General features: G+C 46.2%; 1 protein-coding gene across 31 annotated transcripts in view; it reads left to right on the top strand.

Moving 5' to 3' along the window:
- cadps2 (Ca++-dependent secretion activator 2) overlaps positions 1 to 21084 on the top strand; it is an 858338-nt gene that overhangs the window by 556067 nt on the left and 281187 nt on the right. For all 31 annotated transcript variants that reach the window (XM_038780116.1, XM_038780122.1, XM_038780121.1 and 28 more), the window contains one exon: positions 7800 to 7936. In XM_038780116.1, the coding sequence (XP_038636044.1) occupies positions 7800 to 7936 (137 nt within the window). The remainder of the gene's footprint in view (positions 1 to 7799; positions 7937 to 21084) is intronic.

Genomic DNA, 21084 nt, shown 5'->3' with positions numbered 1-21084 from the left:
CATCGCACCCCGGAGCAGTCTATTCCATTCATTCATGACTCTGTCTCAAGTCACGAAATCTAAACTGCTCATCTTTCCTCGCTGAGTCTGTTCCGTCTTTGAGGAGATTGTGATTCCATCCAACAAACGATTTGAGTTCACCTTGTTTGATATCTTTAGGATCTTGCCAATAAAGGAACTGTATTCCTCTCACTTCCTCCTTCCTCCCACCAGCCCTGTTCTTAACTGCTAATGAATCAACACCAAAGGTAAGAAAGATCTCAGGGTAGAATTTCCTCTGATTGAGATTTGACTTAAAGGACTGCCTGGACAAACTGCAGAGAGGAAAATCAGGCTGAGTGAATTGCTTGCTTGTCATAGATATTTCTACCCCTTTTACTTAATGGGTGAAAAATCAGGCAGTCTCCAATATGGATGTGCTGTTCAATTAGCTGATTATCGTCTATGCCCAGATAATACTTTGGACATAAACACTCGCTTTCTTTCTCTTTTTTCCATTACATGGGATCACCACAATGCTGGCCAATCACCTCTCTCCTTCTCAAATCATATCAACCATAATTGTTTTAGATTTGGCGGGCGGTTTTACAACTGGTTGCCCTTCTTGTTGCTAACCGACCCCATTTATCGAGGCTGGGGACCAACATCATGCTTGCTGCCTTATCTGCAACAATGGTTGGGTTCCTACTTGACCATCAATCCTGGAGCGAGACAAGATCCCGGAGCATTCTGGCTGAAATGCAGGGGTGCTACCACCAGAGCCACACTCTAGCATGCTTCGGATCCAAGCTTTTTTATAAGTAAAATCTGGCCTCTGATTACTTCATGGAGTGTAATAAATTTCAGTTGATGGCTGTGCAAGCCCAGATGTTGGCAGTACTTTTCAGAAAATAGCAGACATTTTTGTCAATACATTTTGATGTGTGCTGGAGTGGACAAGATTCCTTTTCCCCATCAAAGGCTCAGAAAGTTTCAAATTAATAGATGGCCCTCAACATATTTAGTATGAAATTTATTATGTTAAAAAGAAGACCAACCAGGATCAATTATTTTAAAGTTTTCACCCTGCCCTCTTCTCAGCTCGAATTGGCCTTCTTGGTAAAGACTCTTAGGCTGGAAGTGGGAAATATGGAGTGGAGATTAATCCAGACGTTCACAATCCCACCTCCATCTGGCAAAGCCGGCAGGTGGCATTTACACCTCTTCGAAGACAGAATGGCCTTAAGATAGTCTTGTTAAAAGGGCTGCCTCCATCTCCAGACACATAGACCCAATTCTTCAGATCAGTACAAATTGGAAGATACCATTGGAATGACATTCAAGAAATGAGAGAATGAACACAGGAGAGGAAGTTCCCCCGCTGCCCAAATATTCTTTTATAGCAGCTAAACAGATGGCTGAGCTGATCTGCGAGAAATGAATGAATGTTCACATATCTGTGCAGGCTTCCAAACGACCAAACAGATGGGGGATATTTTCAATTTATTATTTCATGTGGCTGGCTAGGTCAGCATTCCTTGAGAAGGATCCAGGCAAATTAGATTTAAACACTGCAGGCAAAACATTTTTGAAAAATATTTTTATTGAAGATTTTTCATTTTTAGCAACATAGCCATATAAAAATGGATGTTACAAGTTACAATATAGGGGCTGGTTTAGCTCACAAGGCTAAATCACTGGCTTTTAAAGCAGACCAAACAGGCCAGCAGCACGGTTCGATTCCCGTACCAGCCTCCCCGGACAGGCACCGGAATGTGGCGACTAGGGGCTTTTCACAGTAACTTCATTGAAGCCTACTCGTGACAATAAGCGATTTTCATTTTCATTTCATTTCAAAAGAAACGCAACCAATGGTATACTGTTAATCACATCAAAAAAACCTACCCTCCCAACTATAAACTAAATTGGACACCCCTAACAACTGACGGTGACTAACTCTTTAAAAAGGAAATGAATGGCTGTCATCTCAGGTACAACCCCTCAACTGACCTTCTCCAAATGCAAACATTCCATGGAGTCACCCAACCAGACTGAGGTAATGGGTGGAGTAGAAGATCTATACCCGAGCAGAACTCGCTTCCAGGCTATTGATGAGACAAAGGTGATAACATCCACCTCCCCCTCCCCCTCCGTCTGCAGCACCAGCAAGTCCAATACCCCGAATAGATTGGCGGGCAAAACTATCAACAATAAGCTGCTGTCAGAAGGGGTTCATTCAAGTACAATCGTGTCACATTATCACAAGGCGGGAGCAGACAAGCTCTCTTGATGTTAAAAGAGATAGAGAGTAAGTTGAAACAGAAAAATGGTAATATGACAGTTGTCAGATTGATAAAAACAAGTTACAACAAGGCCAAAGGTTCAGAGGGTAATTAAAAATGGAAATGAGAAGGGACTGGCAGCTAACACGAAAGGGAATCCAAAATAGTTAAAGGGTCTTAAGAGGATGGATGGAGCTGATTCGGGACCAAAAGGGGATCTATTCATGGAAGCAGTGGGCATAGTTGAGCAATTGGATGATGTGTCACATAAGAGGCTTGCCAGCAAAGTTGAACACCGTGGAATAAAAGAGACAGTGGCAGCATCGATATAAAATTGGTTGAGTGAAAGGAAACTGAAAGTAGTAATGAACAGTCATTTTTTTAGATTGAAGGAAGGTATATAACAGGGCAACCCTCCCCGCCAGGGGTCTATTCAACTACCCTTCCTGACTTGGGTATGTAGGGCAAAATTTGCGTGTGACACAAAACTTCTCAGTGTTGTGAAATGTGACGACGGGAATGATGAACCTCAAGAGGTCACAAGACAGTCTAGTGGAACGGGCAGACAGGTGGAAATTTTAATTTAATGCAAGGAAGTGTAAAGCGATTAATTTTGGTAGGAAGAGCGAGGAGAGGCAGTATAAAATATAAAGAGTACAGTTCTAAAGGGTGCACAAGGACAGAGAGAACTGGATGTATATGTGAACTAATCTCTGTCGTTGAGAGTCATTTAGAAGGTTTCATAGACGGTGCAAACCAAGTACAGAACAAAACACTGGTTTGGCCCCAGCTGCAGTATTGTCCCCAATTCTGGGCAATCCAGTTTAGGAAACATGGAAAAGTTTTGGAGAGGGTGTGGACTCAATTTACAGGAATGGTTCGTGGGGTGTGGGACTTTAGTTACATGTATAGATTGTAGATTGGAGGAGCTGGGGTAATGATTCTTGGGGAAGTGAAGGCTGAGGGGATATTCAATAGAGGTGTTCAAAATCATGAGGGCTCTTGACAGAGTAGGGCATAAATTGTTTCCACAGCAGAAGGGTTAGGGTCAGAGGTAATCGATTTATGGTGATTGGCAAACAAACCACCGGTGACATGAGGAAAAACTTTTTTGAAGCAGCGAGCGGTTAGGATAAGCTGTCTGAGGCAGACTCGATCATGTCTGTCAAAAAGCAATTGGATAATTATCTGAAGAAAAAATCATTAGCAGGGCTCTGGGGAAAAAGCAGGGGAACAGGACGAACTGAGTTGCTTTTGCAAAGAGCTAGCCTGGACACTAAAGGTTGTGCTGTCGCCATTCTGTGATTTCCCCTCCCAATTCCCACCTCCCATTAGCCTTCCTTGAAAGACCCATTTTAAATAGATGCTTCGTAATCAGGTGCCCCAATCGCATTCAGAGGAGAATTTTGTGCATTCTACAGATCGTAGAATCTGCTCACTTTCAAGTCTGGCCTTGTTTGTTAGTGGAAAGCACCAAAGCTGCAGATCCTAAGGTAGACGCAGGGTATTTCCAACACAGCCTGTGTTTTTGTCATCACACCTGAAATCCTATTAAACCCTGCTGTTAATGCCGTCAGGAGCTTTTGCATCCACCTTTGAATGACCTGTCACATAGATTTGACTCTTGCTTTGACGCCGCAAAGCTAAGTAGGATAGATTGTTTTGCCAGTCCTTTCAAACGTGTGACACTGTGTATCCTTCAGATTGTATTACATATGTTCTCCATCCTTCCTCATTGCTGAATGTTGGAAGTGACATGGATCAATATGATCTGGGGCTAAATTTCTTAAAGTGACCTATTATGTTAACATCACATCAAGAGATCAATAATGAGTTTTATCATGAAATTTGCTGTTACTGGCTTTATTTATAAGCTTTTGTCTCCCTTTCTGAAGAATATTTTTGTCAAACAGTTCAGTGCACTTGTATCAAGCAATTACTTTGGAATCCAAACTGCACAAACACATTAAGGATTATACTTTTTAAGTAATGAACATAAATTGACCTACTTTAGAATTAAAGGAGGAAGGAGTTAAGTCAGCATTGAAAGAAAAAAAAAATCAATTCGAAGCTGATCACAAATTGCCTTATGCTACGATAGACCCAATAAGAGAAGGGTTTCTTGAAAATAGCTGTCCCCTTTTAACGGGCAGTGGAATGTTTTCCTGTCTTTGAATTGGTTGACTGCTAAAGCACATTTGAAGTGTGGACAAAAAATTGATTCCAGTCGGAGCAATTACTATGATTTCCTTTTTTAACAAACCCACATGGCTGAAGACGCCCAAAAATGTTTCTTCAAAAGGCACAAAATCAATAGAAGTGTGTAAAGGCATAGACACAGTGGGCAGCTGCAGGTTCAAAGGACATTGTTGATGGGAAGTCTTGAATGTAAACCAAAGGCAATTTAAAATAAAATATTATTTTGGAAATCACATTAACAAACAGGCAACAGATGTCCTGAATTTATTAATTCCTGGTCATCAGCTATAAATACATCTTTTAGAGAAGCGACAGAGTTGAAAAAAATTAAAAAGAAATATTTGCATTTGAGGAAGTAATTGAAACAAAAAAGAACTTCCTATAAAAAAAGTCGGATTAGATTGCCACCTGTACCTCAATCCCATCTACTCACTCAGACTAAGGATAGTTAAAGGCTTTGATGGTGGGTGACTGTAAGAGAGTCACATCCATTTTACTATTTAGTGTAAACTGAGAATTGCCATTAATTTCCTAAATGAGTTTCTAAGAAAAATTGGTGTGAAAGGGTCACAAATTTCTAGCCCTGCAGAGGGCGAGCAGGGACCCGGCATAAATCTAGCAGCTTTTGCTGCAGATATGGGTCCCCGCACCTCTGGGTCAGAGGCTGCCCATACGTATGGTGGCGGCCACCAGCGGCTGCACCGTGCTCCATGACGGTCTCAGACCGTGGAGCTGGACCCTAAAAATGAACCCCCGATCGGCCGCGCACCCCACCAAACATTTTCCGGGTGCCTATAAGGCCCCTCCTGCCCTCTGATTGGCCCGCCCCGAGTCCGCAGCCAGCACGCGAGTATCCTGACCGGCTGGACCACATGAGTTCCTCGCCGCCGGGACTTTGGCCGGTCGGGGGCGGAGAATGGAGCAGCGGGCCTCTGACAATAGCCCCAGGTAGGTCCTAGGCGGCGAGGAGAACGTTGCTTTTTGGGTCCCGCACAATCGGGGGAACCGGCGCTGGTCCCGATTCCATGCAGGAAAATTGATTTTCCGCCCCCACGCCAGTACGACTTCGGCATCGCGGTGCAGAGAATCCAGCCCCCACATCTATGGGGACTGACATTGCTTGTTATTGTTGGTTTAGTTCAGTTGGATGGACAAGTGGTTCATTGTGAGCCCAACAGTGTAGGTTCAATTCCCCTACCGTCTGAGGTTATTCATGAAGGCCCTTCTTTTCAACCTTGCCCCTTGCCTGAGGTGTGGTGATCCTCAGGTTAAAACACCACCAGTCAGCTCGGCCCTTCAAAAGGGGAAAGCAGCCTGTGGTAATCTGGGACAATGGTGACTTTACTATATTACTTGACATCATTGCAATATTTCATAGTATAAGTGAGGATCAGTGATGCACTAAATAGGCATTTAATATCTATTAACATGATGGTGCACAAGTAACAAGTCTCAATAATCCAGAGAGGAAGAGATTTCTATAGATTCTAAATGACAAAAGTGTATTTTCCCATAGTCCAAACGATCCAAAGTAATCCATCCAAATGGTGTTAGCCCAGATTTTGCTCTGAGCAATGGAAGAATGTGTTTTTCCTGTCTCCACACGTATGTTGCCAAGAAATTATTTGCTGGCTCGCCAGCAGATACTAGGGCTCTGATCACGCCCACTCCTTTCTACAGCAGATCTGTGGCATCGGTGAGCAGGCAAAGCAGCATAGAGTCTCTTTGATCAGTCAGATTCAAGAATTGTCACCGAGGCACGCAGACAACAAAACAGGAAGTAAAAAAAAAAAGGGCCGGAATCTTCTGCCCCCATAAGAGGTGAGTAAGGGGATGGACAGGCCTGAAAATGTGATGGATTGGCATCGGAATGAATACCCAATGCCGTCTCTCCTCCAGCGAAGGAAGTTCTGTCCCACCACCACTTGAGCCCTTAATTGGCCAATTGATGATCACTCAGAGGCCTCTGCCCACCTCTCCTGAAATATTCTCAGCTCTAGGCGGGCCTGCCAACATGCGGCCTGTTTGACTGCTAAACTTGTGCGGGCTGTATGTCTTCTGGAAGGGGAGGGTGGGGGCAGTCCTTCGAGCTGTATTAATCTGTGCATGATCAAGGGCCTGACATGGGGCATGGGGTGGCCACTGACAGCCGACCCCTGTGTCCTTGCTACTGACCCCCATGGCTCTCCTCTCCCTGCGGCAGCCCAACCCGTGAGACTACCCGTGACAACACTTAGATTTTTTTTCCTGGATGGCTTCCTGATCTTGGGTCTCTCAGGTTGTTGTTCGGGCATCAGCCACAGCTCTCTCCTGGTGCTGCTGCGTGCAAGAGCTGCTGGTCTCTGACCAGCCAGCAGTTTGTTGATTTTTGGAAAACCGTCCTCGAGTGTCCTCAGCCTGGAAGAAGGCCTGCTGCTGCCTGATGGGTAGAAGTATCAGCACTTACTTTCTCACTGCTTTTTCAGGCAGTGTGTGAGACACCTGCCAAGAACAGGAGGTTCCACCCAGGATATACGAATTAAATTTAAATCATTATGCAGGAAACAAAATAAAGATTGGGATACACAGAGGGGATTAAATGAGTAACATGAAAGAGATAGCCAGTAAACATTGGAAACAAATTTTTTAAAATCTGCATGAATTTTCTAAGGGAATGGAGTCATCGTGGTCTATAGCACAGGAAATGCTCTTCGGCCCATCGCATCTGTGCCGGTCAAAAACAACCACTTAACTATTTAAATCCCATTTTCCAGCTCTTGCCCCATAGTCCTAGGAGACTCACACTTTAAAATTGACTTTGTTTCGGCCAAGTGAGGTTGTTTAATAATTGGCAAGTCCCATGCATTGAAAACTTGTTTCTTTCTGATTACACAAGCCCTTTCTCTTTCCATCCATCTTTAGTACTTTAGTATTGGTAATGACCTGATATTCATGCCATGACAGGGATTTATATGGGGGCTTCATCATTGTAGCCCACAGCGGCGCACCGTATGGAGGAACAGGGTACCAGTGACAGCTGCATCATGGTTTGCACATCTAACTGTGCATGTGTGGACCTCGGCAGTTGATGTTAGTTTTAAGCTGTAGTAATGACATGCACTGATATCAACACAGCAAGATCCAGGCCAACAGATTTTGGATTAGCGTTTAACAGCAGTTAAAGGGTCGTATACATCACTGCTGTGCATGTGACATCACCTGCTGCTCACCTTTAACTATAAATATAAACAAAGTTATAAAGTGCACTGCTTTGAGCATTCCAGATAAAGATTCCATTTGAGTCTGAATTTAAAGCAAACGTACCGAGTTCTGAATTTCATTTTGTCATTTCTTCTGCAGATGCGGACAGAGCTCAGAAGCATGGGATGGATGAGTTCATCGCTGCTGAACCCTGCAAGTTTGATCATTCTGCCCTGTTCGAAATGCTGCAAAGGAAAACATTAGAGCACAGGCTGAATGATTCATATTCCTGTCTGGTGAGTAACCAGCTGAGAGAAGGTGGCAGGGACAAAATGACTCTTCCCAACAGGCTTGTTCTTTATAAACCTCCCACCAGGAGTAGGATTAAGGATTTTCTACACTTTGTTTCAAACTTGAAAATGACACACTTGAAGACAACTGCTGTGTCGCTGAATTGGGACGGGAATGGAGCAATGTATAATGATGTGCGAGTTTGTCAAGGGGCTGCATAGGAACTGAAATCCTTTAACAAACACACAGTGCAGGTATAGGATTTGGAGATACTTTCACTGATGCTTTAAGGGCCAACACTTGATTAGAAGATGCCCTCTGTTTACATCCTCTATAACCCTTTTAGTCACCGAGTCTTCAAAAGGGAGACAAGAGTACCATTGCGCTAATTGCTGTAGGATGTAGCAAGGATTCATTTTCCTTTGAGAAATTTTTTGATCACGGCAGGTGCCAGAGTGTCTGCTTTGGCACCAGTCGCATCTTCCCCTCGATGCTGTACTTCCTGGCCCTTACTCTTCATAAGGTTAGAAATGGGAGGATAGGGGCAGCACGGTGGCCTAGTGGTTAGCACAACCGCCTCACGGCGCTGAGGTCCCAGGCTCGATCCCGGCTCTGGGTCACTGTCTGTGTGGAGTTTGCACATTCTCCCCGTGTCTGCGTGGGTTTCGCCCCCACAACCCAAAAATGTGCAGAGTAGGTGGATTGGCCACACTAAATTGCCCCTTAATTGGAAAAAATAATTGGGCACTCTAAATTTAAAAAAAAAAGAAAAAAAAAAAAAGAAATGGGAGGATAGTGCAGCTAAACACATGGCTAAACCGCTGGTGTAGGAGGGAGGGTTTCAGATTTCTGGACCATTGGGATCTCCTCCGGGGCAGTGCAAGCTATACAAGAAGGAGGGGTTGCATCTAAACTGGAGGGGCACCAATATCCTGGCTGGGAGGTTTGCTAGTGCCACTAGGGAGGATTTAAACTAATATGGCAGGCGGGTGGGAACCAGAACATTAGCTTAGAAAGTCTCATAACTGAAACGGAAATAGAGAACAAAAATAATAGAACCTTAGCCTCAGGCAGAGCAAAAAAGGTGATAAGTGTGAGAAGGGAGGTGGTCAATGCAGGACTGCGAGTATTGTACCTTAATGCGTGCAGTACACGGAACAAGGTAAATGAACTTGCTGCGCACATTGAAATTGGCCAGTACAATGTTGTGGGCACCACAGAGATATGACTGCAAGGGGATCAGGGCTGGGATCTAAATATACAAGGATATGTGTCCTATCGAAAGGACAGGCAGATAGGCAAAGGGTATGGGTTGAAAAAAAAAATGAAAATCACTTATTGTCACGGGTAGGCTTCTATGAAGTTACTGTGAAGAGCCCCTAGTCGCCACATTCCGGCACCTGTCCGGGAGGCTGGTACCGTTCCATTGTTCGTAAGGAATTAAGTTATATCGATAGCAAGGAGCGATATAGAATCAGAAGGCATAGAATCTCTTTGGGTAGAGTTGAGGAATCGCAATGGTAAAAAGACCCTGATGGGAGTTATGTACAGGCCTCTGAGCAATAGTCAGGATGTGGGGCAGAAAATAAATCAGGAGATAGAGAAAGCATGTAAAAAAGGCAATATCACAATAATCATGGGCTACTTCAATATGTATGTGGACTGGGAAAATCAGGATGGTAGTGGATCCCAAGAAAAGGAATTTGTGGAATGTTTAAGAGATTTTTTTTGGAGCAGCTTGTGACAGAGCTTATGAGGGAACAAGTAATTCTGGATTTGGTGATGTGTTATGAGGCATTTTGATTAGGGATCTTAAGGTGAAGGAACCCTCATGCAGCAGTGACCACAATATTTACGCTGCAGTTTGAGAGGGAGAAGCTGGAGTCAGATGTAACGGTATTACAATTAAATAAGGGTAACTACAAAGACATGAGGGAGGAGCTGGCCAGAGTTGATTGGAGAAGGAGTCAAGCAGGGAAGACAGTGGAACAGCAATGGCAGTTTTTGGGGGTTATTCGGGAGGCACAGCAGAAATTCATCCCAAGGAGGAGTAAACATGTTAAGGGCAGGACAAGGCATCCATGGTTTACAAGGAAAATCAAGGACAGCATAAAAGCAAAAGAAAAAGCATACACAGCGGCAAGGATTAGTGGGAATCCAAAGGATTGGGAATCATTTAAAAGCGAGCAGAGGGCAACTAAAAAAGCGACAAGGGGAGAGACGATGAAATAATAATGTAACAATCGCTTATTGTCACAAGTAGGCTTCAATGAAGTTACTGTGAAAAGCCACCAGTCTCCATATTCTGGTGCCTGTTCGGGGAGGCCGGTACGGGAATTGAGCCCGTGTTGCTCGCATTGTTCTGCATTACAAGCGAGCTACTTAGCCCGCTGTGCTAAACCAGCCCCTATATGAATGCAAGATGGTTAGTAATATAAAAGAAGAAAGGAAGAGTTTCTTCCAATATATAAAAGGTAAGAGATAGGCAAAAATAGACATTGGACTACTGGAAAACATGGCTGGAGAAATAATAATAGGAAATTATGGGGCAGCACGGTAGCACAAGTGGATAACACTGTGGCTTCACAATGCCAGGGTCCCAGGTTCGATTCCCTGCTGGGTCACTGTCTGTGCGGAGTTTGCATGTTCTCCCCATGTCTGCATGGGTTTTCTCCGGGTGCTCCGGTTTCCTCCCACAGTCCAGAGATGGGCAGGTTAGGTGGATTGGCCTTGGTAAATTGCCCTTAGTGACCAAAAAGGTTAGGAGGGGTTATTGGGTTACCGGGATAGGGTGGAAATGAGGACTTAAGTGGGTTGGTGCAGACTCGATGGGCCGAATGGCCTCTTTCTGCTCTGTATGTTCTATGAAACAAAGAAATGGCAGACAAACTGAATAGTCATTTTGCATCAGTTTTCACGGTGAAAAACACCAGTGGAATGCCAGAGCTCCAGGAGAATCGGGGGGCAGAGGTAAGGAGAAATTTCTGGAGAAACTGAAAGGTCTGAAGGTGGATAAGTCACCTGGACCGGATGGTCTACACCCCAGGGTTCTAAAGGAGATAGCTGAGGAAATTGTGGAGGCATTGGTGGTGATCTTTCAAGAATTACTGGAGGCAGGAAGGGTTCCAAAGGACTGGAAAGTGCTTAATATAACACCACTGTTTAAGAAGGGAAGGAGGCAGAAGACGGGAAATTATAGGCTGGTTAACCTGACTTCGGTCATTGGTAAGATTGTAGAGTCTTATTAATGATGAGATTGCGAAGTACTTGGAAGTGCATGGTAAAATCGGACTGAGTCAGCACGGCTTTGTCAAAGGGAGGTCATGTCTGATAAATCTGTTAGAGTTCTTTGAGGGGGTAACAAGGAAGTTAGACAAAGGAGGACGTAATTTGTTTAGTTTTCCAGAAGGCCTTTGACAAGGTGCCACATAGGAGATTGTTAAATAAGTTAAGAGCCCATGGTGTTAAGGGTAGGATCCTGGCATGGATAAAGGATTGGCTGACTGCCAGAAGGCAGAGAGTGGAGATAAAGGGGTCTTTCTCGGGATGGCAGCTGGTGACTAGTGGTATGCCTAGGGGTTTGTGCTGGGGCCACAACTTTTCACAACATACATTAATGACCTGGAAGAAGGAACTGAAGGCACGGTTGCTAAGTTTGCAGATGATACAAAGATCTATAGAGGGACAGGTAGTATTGAGGAAGTAAGGGGGCTACAGAAGGATTTGGACAAGCTAGGAGACTGGGCAATGAAGTGGCAAATGAAATACAATGTGGAAAAGTGTGAGGTTATAGAACATAGAACATAGAACAGTACAGCACAGAACAGGCCCTTCGGCCCTCGATGTTGTGCCGAGCAATGATCACCCTACTTAAACCCACGTAACCCGTATACCTGTAACCCAACAATCCCCCCATTAACCTTACACTACGGGAAATTTAGCATGGCCAATCCACCTAACCCGCACATCTTTGGACTGTGGGAGGAAACCGGAGCACCCGGAGGAAACCCATGCACACACGGGGAGGACATGCAGACTCCACACTGACAGTGAGCCAGCCGGGAATCAAACCTGGGACCACTGGAGCTGTGAAGCATTGATGCTAACCACCATGCTACCGTGAGGCCCCTGAGTTATGCACTTTGGAAGGAGGAATTTGGCATAGACTATTTTCTAAATGGGGAAATGCTTAGGAAATCAGAAGCACAAAGGGACTTGGGAGTCCTTGTTCACGATTCTCTTAATGTTAATGTGCAGATTCAGTCGGCAGTTAAGAAGGTAAACACAATGTCAGCATTCATGTCAAGAGGGCTAGAATACAAGGCCAGGGTGTACTTCTGAGGCTGTATAAGGCTCTGGTCAGACCCCATTTGGAGTATTGTGAGCAGTTTTGGGCCCCGTATCTAAGGCAGGATGTGGTGGCCTTGGAAAGGGCCCAGAGGAGGTTCACAATAATGATCCCTGGAATGAAGAACTTGTTGTATGAGGAACGGTTGAGGACTCTGGATCTGTACTCGTTGGAGTTTAGGATGAGAGGAGATCTTATTGAAATTTACAAGATACTGCGAGGCCTGGATAGAGTGGATGTGGAGAGGATGTTTCCACTTGTAGGAAAACCTAGAACCAGAGGACACCATCTCAGACTAAAGGGACGATCCTTTAAAACAGAGATGAGGAGGAATTTCTTCAGCCAGAGGGTGGTGAATCTGTGGAACTCGTTGCCACAGAAGGTAGTGGAGGCCAAATCACTGAGTGTCTTTAAGACAGAGATAGATAGCTTCTTGATTAAGGGGATCAGGGGTTATAGGGAGGAGGCAGGAGAATGGGGACTAGAAAATATCAGCCATGATTGAATGGCGGCGCATACTCGATGGACCGAGTGGCCTAATTCTGCTCCTATGTCTTCTGGTCTTATAAGCATCAGGAAGCCTTCTTGAAATGTCCACCCTATCACCATTCCCTCCACTTTCCCCATCCCGTCGCATCACGACTGCTGATTTGTAGATGAATTTGTCTATGAAATGTTGATAGCACTGGCTAGGCTCGCATTATTACCCATCCCGAAATACACGAGAAATGCTGGAAGGCTGTCTTCTTGAACTGCTGCAGTCCATGTGGTGTAGGTATACCCTAATTGGTAGGATATTTGTAGGGGTCCCTCTAGTTAGGAGTCTCTGGGGGGGGAGGGGGGAGTTCGTATGGTTATGGGGTCCCTTTGGAAGGGTTCCTTTCCTTTGGAAGTCTCTGTAGCGGTCCCTCTTGTAGGGGTTCTCCCTATTAAGGGTGTCCCTGGGAGGGGTCTGCCTATTAAGAGGATGCTGGGGGCATATCCCTATGAAGGGAGACCGTGGGGGATCTACCTATTAAGGGGGCCCTTGAGGTTCTCCCTATTTAAAAACAAAATCTTTATTGTCAGAAGTAGACTTACAGTAACACTGCAATGAAGTTACTGTGAAAAGCCCCAAGTCGCCACATTCCGGCGCCTGCTTGGGTACACAGAGGGAGATTTCAGAATGTCCAAATTACCTCCCACCATGGGCTGGATTCTCCGCTGGCGGGATGCTCCGTTTTGCTAGCAGCCCGGGGGTTTCCCGACGGCCTGAGGCTGCCCCACAATGGGAAACCCCATTGACCAGCCGACGTATTGGAGCATCCCGCCGGCATGCTGAAACAGAAATGTGGCGCGGCGGGGTGGGGAATCCAAACCCATGTCTTTTAGGACTTGTGGGAGGAAACCCACACAGACACGGGGAGACTGTTTCCCAAACAGCGAATTTAGCCCACTGTTAGAGGTGGCACAATAATTTTATTCAGTACCTGTTCAATATCTTTACCACACAGTGACATCAGAACAAGCCGTTGGGTGCCGCTCAACCACTTACCAAAGCGTAATGTGGAGTGCCCACAAAGTGCGATGTGCAGCCAACAGACTCTGACTGTCAGGGTTATACTCAGATTGATTAATTTTAATGTGATGGGAGAAAGAGTTTACCAAGTCCCAAGAAAACTAGCAGGCTACCGCCACATGTTTAGAATATGTGTCTGCACCAATTGGAAATACAGGGCGGGATTCTCCAATGCCGAAATCGCATTCGGCGATCGTAGAATCCCTTGTCATGCCGGAATCGGGGGCGGCTCCGTTTTTCCAATGCTCACTCTCGACGAGCACACTTGGCATCTTCCTCCAATCAAAGCTTCTCCTTACACGCCTTCACCAAGGATCCAATCCCAGGATTTTCATCTCCCCTTTCAGTATTCCTCTGCCTTGGATCAACATGTGCATTAAAGCTTTCACACAATCTCTCAGGTAGACCCAGCCATGCCAACAGAACACTGCTGCTTGACAAGTTGTATTAAGGTGTCACCAAACTTACAATTTGTGTTGGATATGCGTCAGATGTCCGGCTTCTTACCTAGCCGACTTTAAATCTGGCTCTTGCAGTTTTGTCTTTAATTCAGAGCATTTTCTCTGCTTCTTATCTGAATTCTCCTGAAGAGGACCTTATTCAACCTTCTTATTTTTTTGTTCCTTTGACTTAACTGTCTTCCTGAGACATTCTTTTTGTCCTCATTCCCTGTATTTTTGGGGGGGACTTTCTTATGAGAAATCAGGGGCGGGATTCTCTCAGCCGGGGGCCAGGCCGGACTATCCCGGCGCGAATCGCGCCCCGACGCGGGCACGCGATTCTCCGCAGAGCGGAGAATCAACACCATTGGGACCGGTGTGGTTGGCGTGGCACCGGTCGGGGGCCACTCTACGTGGCCGGCTAGCCGATTTGTGAAAACGCCAAGACCCGCCGGCGCCGTCCACACCTGCTCTCAGCCGGCGGGAACGGCACGGAAGGGTCGGGAGGCTGCCTGTGGGGGGAGGGGGGTCCGACCCCGGGTGGGCCTCCGATTTGTCCTGGCCCACGATCGGGCCCATCGATCGGCAGGCCGGCCTCTCTGGCTGGGGGCTCGTTTCTTCCCAGCCGGCCCCTGTAGTCCTGCGCCATGTTGCGTCGGGGCCAGATCTTGAACGAAGGCACTGTGCATGCGCGCGTTGGTCCCAGCCACTGCACATGTGCGCATTGGTGCCGGTGCCACTACGCATGCGCAGATCCCGGGGCGCCCAGTTCGCGCCGGGACCATCAGCTGGACTGACATGAACTGCTGGCCCCTTTTGCAGGCCAAAATTAGTCATCGGATCAGCCCGTTCACGCCGTCGTAAAACGCAACGCCATTTACGACGGCGTGTACACTCTGCCACGGGATTAGAGAATCCCGCCCCAGCTTCTGAATTTTGTTCTCCTGTCAGATCAGTTTTTGAAATAGGTACAGGACGCTGAGTGAAATGAAGATATTTCATTCAAACACATACCTGCTCTTTAAAAAAAAATGAACTAACACTGGAATCTTTTGTTAGAAAATATTCTCGAACAGTGAAAACAAAGTCTCAATGTCCAAATTTTGGAACGGTTGAGGTCAGGTGTAACCACCCTCCGCTTTAAAGTTTTGTATTTCTACAGCCTTTTTTAAGTGCGTAGTCCCTTTAAATGATTTTGGGCAGTTGTGCATGTGCGTGATTTGTCCCAATGCAAAGCCTGAGCGACATCTTTCAGGCTGCTGTACGCCCACGCACCTGCGTAACTTAGAGGGAACATTGGGTGTAAATGCAGCTTGCTCTTGTTTTTATTCAAACTGTCTTATTCCATTTTATCAGGAATATTATCCTGTTGTTAGAACATCAGAACAGAATGTTTGCACAGTGATCCTTCCGTACAATTGTGTGCAAATTTTAAATATCAAGAGATATTTCTCCAAATGATTGCTGCTTTTAATTTGCTACACTGTAAAAATAGTTTGTACATGAAGTTGACAGGGTGTTGTTTTAAGTGCTAATCCAGTCAGAAAAGGATCAACACAGGCATTATTAAGGTAATTCAGCTGGTAATGGATGTGCAGAAAAAGGATCTGTAATATCAGCCTCAATTCATTAAGGAGAAAGTATTGACTTAGCAGATTTTTACTTCAGTGAAGTTGACTGCGTAACTTTCCAGAATTACAATAAAACAGGAAAATATTTCACTTTAAGGTGCACAGTACCGAGGGCTGTACATTAGCCACTGGAAAACCATTGGGTGGACACTAGTGGGTTAGCAGAAAGTAGTTGTCGCTTTTCAGAAAGTGCTTACCTTCTAATGATTGAACTACAGGGGAGGAAATCTTGTCTCCTCCACCCACCCTCACTCAGCCCCAACTATTTGCGATTTGCATTCTTGTCATTATTAAATTCATAACTTGCCAACCCCTATTACGTAGCAGAAGCACAAATTTGAGAGCCACTCAGTAATAGGCTGTAATATCTCATGATGTGGAGATGCCGGCGTTGGACTGGGGTGAGCACAGTAAGAAGTCTTACAACACCAGGTTAAAGTCCAACAGGTTTGTTTCAAACATGAGCTTTCGGAGCACGGCTCCTGAAGAAGGAGCCGTGCTCCGAAAGCTCGTGTTTGAAACAAACCTGTTGGACTTTAACCTGGTGTTGTAAGACTTCTTACTGTAATATCTCAGTTCACAACATATTGTACAGTAAGAGCTGGGGAAATGTGCTTCTTTGCACTTTCCCCGAGTGCTGGGAAAATTCCAGCTCAGCGCACCCATCTCTTAGAAACAACCCTGAATGGCCAGGTTTAAAATTCTGAGGAGGACAGGGTGTGCTGGAGTCAAGTCTGCCGCCATTCCTGGAAACAGGTCAGAGGCAGCCACAAGGACTGCCAACTGCTGAGACGGGCTATCTAAAATGCCCACCCCGGTTCTCAGTGACTCCGTCTCAGTTATAATGAAACCCTTGATCCCTTACCCACCTACTCCACGTACCTCATCTATGGTAACTCGTCTCACCTCATCCAACCTTCCAGTGGTCCCTTAAAGCTCTTATGAAAACTGTCAACTCCCTATGGACCCTCATACCCTCCATTCTGAGCTATTTTCCTCTACTCAACCCTTGAGGTCCCTTAAGTCTCCTGTGCCAACTTGGTGCCGACATATATCAATCCATAACTCTGCCACTCATCCACAGACCCCCTTATAGACTCAATGCCAGCTTATGCCAACCTATGCTCTTCCTCCACCCTTTGACCTTACCCCCCATACCAACTCACCCAGTATCTCCCCCTTGGACAGACCTCAGGAGCCATGTTGAGTTAAAAAAATTAAAGTTCTCACTATCTATTACAGACTTCATTATATTTAGAAAACACTAATTGATAAAGGCCCATTCAATATGTTTAAATCACTTAAGTACAACAGCAGGGTGGTGCAGTGGCTAGCACTGCTTCCTCATGTGCCAAGGTCCCAGGTTCGATTCTGGGTCACTGTCCGTGTGGAGTTTGCACATTCTCCCCTAGTTTGCAGGAGTTTCGCCCTCACAATCCAAAAAAATGTGCACGGTAGGTTGATTGGCCATGCTAAATTGTCCCTTAATTGGAACAAATTATTTGGGTAATCCAAATTTATAAAAAAAAATGTTAAAAATAAGAAATTGCAAGCACAAATTTTCTTTTCAAACTGAAAAGATACAATAACCTTTTTTCTCAAAGTTTAAAAGGGGATTTATATAATTCACAGACCTGGGCCAGGATTCTCCCCTACCCGGCGGGGCGGGGGGTCCCGGCGTGTCGGAGTGGCGTGAATTCTCCGCACCTTTAGGGGCCAAGCCCTCACATTGAGGGCCTTTGAACGGCCTTTGGCGCTACGCCAGCCGGGGCCGAAAGGACTTCGCCATGGTGAAGGCCATAGCAGAGGCGGAAGAAAAAGAGTGCCACCACGGCAAAGGCCCACCCGCCGATCAGTGGCCCCAATCGTGGACCAGGCCACTGTGGGGGCACCCCCGGGGTCAGATCGCCCCGCGTCCCCCCCCTCCCACAAGACCCTGGAGCCCGCCCGCACCGCCAATCCCGCTGGTCAGGTAGGTGTTTTAGTACCCGCCTGGACAGGCCTGTCAGCGGCGGGACTTCGGCCCATCGCGGGCCAGAGAATCGCCGCGGGGGCCCGCCGACTGGCACGCCGCGATTCCCACCCCCCGCCAAATCATGGGGGGCGGAAAATTTGGGACACGGCGGGGGCGGGATTGACGCCGGCCGCAGGCGATTCTCTGACCCCCCGGGGGTCGGAGAATCCCGCCCCTTATCCACCTTCTACGCTCATTCACATTTACTCCTAAAAATTGTAAGTCGAGCACTGTGGGAAATCGGCCTGACTCCAGTGTAAATGGGTCTGTTTATACTCAGCACTGACTTCAAATAGGCCTGTTGCGGGTTTTCCCCCATGTGAAAATCACATCTGACCCCTTTTCCCCTCTCACTCCTATTGTTTCCCCCAGCCCAGCATTTCGTGTCCCGACACCATTATGGAAAAACCACAACTCCACGAAAATCAGGCCTTTGTGTACCTTATTGCAGTAGCCACTGGGTGCAAATTTTCCTTTGCTGGCTTGCGGTTAATTGGGGATGGGAATAGGAAGTTCGACGAGATGGTATACTTTCCACTAATGGCACAAAGAGTACGTCAGTATGCTCTATTGAAAGCATTAGCTGAAATCCTGTCCACTTTGCCGTATGGCAGCAAAGTTACACACTCCAAAGAATGCAGTGATCATGATGGCGTATCTTCGATCTGAAGCATAAACTGAAGCACTAACCTGCTGAGCGTGTTCAGAAATTTCTTTTTATTTAGTATTTCCAACATTACCTTTGATTATGGTACATGGGTATGAGGAGCTGGAATCTGTTGCATAGATACATCGGAGACAGAAGCAGGAGGAGGCCTTTTGGCCCTTTGAGCCTGATCCGCCATTCATTACGATCATGGCTGATCATCCAACTCAATAACCTAATCCTGCTTTCTCACCTTCGCTCAGTTCTTTCTGTAGAAGAATCAGGTATAGGCGTGAAGGAAGCCGCAGGAAACAGCTTTTCTGCAGGTGAACAGGCAGTGATCGTCTTCTGGGTTACTGCCCCACTACGATCCCACCAAGTCCTTACTCGTCACATGCGTCGCATTGCTGTACAATATTGGGGCCGTCCTGTCACACCGGATGGAGAACGTCAGGAGCAGCCGATCACTTTCGCCACTCTGACATGGCTGCAGTGGAACAGAAATATGTGCAGGTCGGAAAGGAGGGTCTGGCAATGGCCTACACAGTGAAAAGTTTTTACCATTACATTTATGGCTGCCATTTCACTATTATTACGGACCAATAAGCCTTTACTCTGTCTTTTTATGGAGGAAATGGCAATCTAGCCGATCGCCTCCGCGAGGATCCAGTACTGGATCCTGCTGTTGACCACCTACGAATATTCTTTTGAACATTGGCTGGGGACCCAGGTAGTGAATGCCGACAAGCTGAGCCATTTGTCTTCATCGATTAGCCCCACATCGCCCCACAGGGCGAGCAAAGTGGTCGACTCTCGAAACTTCATAGATTCTTTGCCTGTCACGGTGTCTCAGATCCGTGAATGGACTCAGACAGACCTGATTCTCTCAAAAGTTCAACACGTGTTATATGCAGTCATTTAAAATGGCTGGAGATCCACAGGATGGTAGCGACCACCTCCCGGGCAACCATCGAGAAGTTGCGATTGTCGTTTTGCAAGCACGGCATCCCTGAAGTGCTCGTTACAGATAACGGGACCCTTTTAACAAGTGAGGAGTTCTCGTGCTTTTTAAAAGCGAATGGGGTACGGTACATTCGTACTTCCCCATACCACCCGACCTCTAATGGCTTAGCGGAGCTGAGCAGGGAGTACTAATGCGCAAAAGAGGCCTCAAGAAGCAGTCATTGGGTTCGATGGATACAAGACTGGCTCATCTCTTATTTTGCTACAGGGCCACCCCACACACAATGACCAGGATGGCCCCAGCTGAAATGCTGAAGTGGTGTAGGCTTCAAACCTGCCTTAATATGATTTTCCCTGACATAGGTATGACAGTGGTCACAACCAAAAGCTACATGGGCTTTGCCTCATTCAACGCCAATCACCCAGATGCTTTGTACTGGGTGATTCTGTGTATATTCAAAACTTTGCAGGCGGTGCCCAGTGATTTCCGGAACTATCATCCACCAGACAGAGCCGATTTCCTATCAAGTACAAGCCCAAGGTCGGATCATGCGAAAGTACATTGATCAGATTTGTCAGGTGACTAATTGTTCGAAAGTTTCCTCGTGAGTGTAAAGTTCTCATCCAGCCTACTTTGATACCGCAGCAGCCTGTAACGGGGCTCCAAGGGGGTCATGGGCACAGATTCGGAAATTGAAACTTAGGGATTTGAAATCTCTGCTGGGGAGTCGACAGTACAGCAGCCACTAGCGGAGCAGCCACCGTGACATGCCACTCTGAAGCAATGTTCGCCTGCCAGGTTCTTGCCTCTCGATCCGACACCTCGGTTGAGCGACAACCATCCCATCTGTCGGATGCAGGAAATTCTCTGGGTTTTTCTGTCCAAAGCCAGCAGAGTGTTCTCTGTTGTAACTTTTTGAATCCCTCATTCTCTCTGCTCCTTGACTTAAAGATACATGTCCATTAAGCATCCATGGATCAAAAGCGATAACAACAGAAATAAAGAAAGGGGAGATATGCGAACCAACAGGAAGGACCCCTAAACAGAAATTGATCTTAATAACACAGTGGAGCAGGCCCCATTTCAGATGGGTCTGTATGGATAGCGCCATAATGCCATAATTCAGTGTTCCACCTTGTTTCCCTGGGACCTGCTTCCTTGCAGATGAGTATCCATAGTGAGAATGTGTCCAAAAGGATGGAGTTCATTGATTGCATACCAATGCAGATCCCCAAAGCCACATATCAATTAGAATTGACAAGAAAATGTTGCGCATGGGAAAATGGTTGTCATGAAAGGGTTTTGGGTACATTTTGCTGAAGGAAAGTGACATTTGCCTCACAAACAAGTCACATGGCATCTTGATGCGACTGAAGTCAGAGCATTCCAACCTGTGTTATTGCATCTCATATTAACAGATTAGGCAGTTCTTGTCAAGTTGAGTGTTTTGGTGATTGCAATTTTTTTTTTGCAGTGCTGAATAGTGAGAGTCAGCTGACTCAATAACAAATCATGCTTTAGACCAAAGTGCTAGTAGTGGTACTGGGTAAGA

Source organism: Scyliorhinus canicula, chromosome 20 (assembly GCF_902713615.1).
Source record: "Scyliorhinus canicula chromosome 20, sScyCan1.1, whole genome shotgun sequence".
Classification (NCBI taxonomy): domain Eukaryota; kingdom Metazoa; phylum Chordata; class Chondrichthyes; order Carcharhiniformes; family Scyliorhinidae; genus Scyliorhinus; species Scyliorhinus canicula.
Note: the sequence above shows the minus strand (reverse complement) of the source record. Positions and strands in the feature narration are given on the sequence as shown.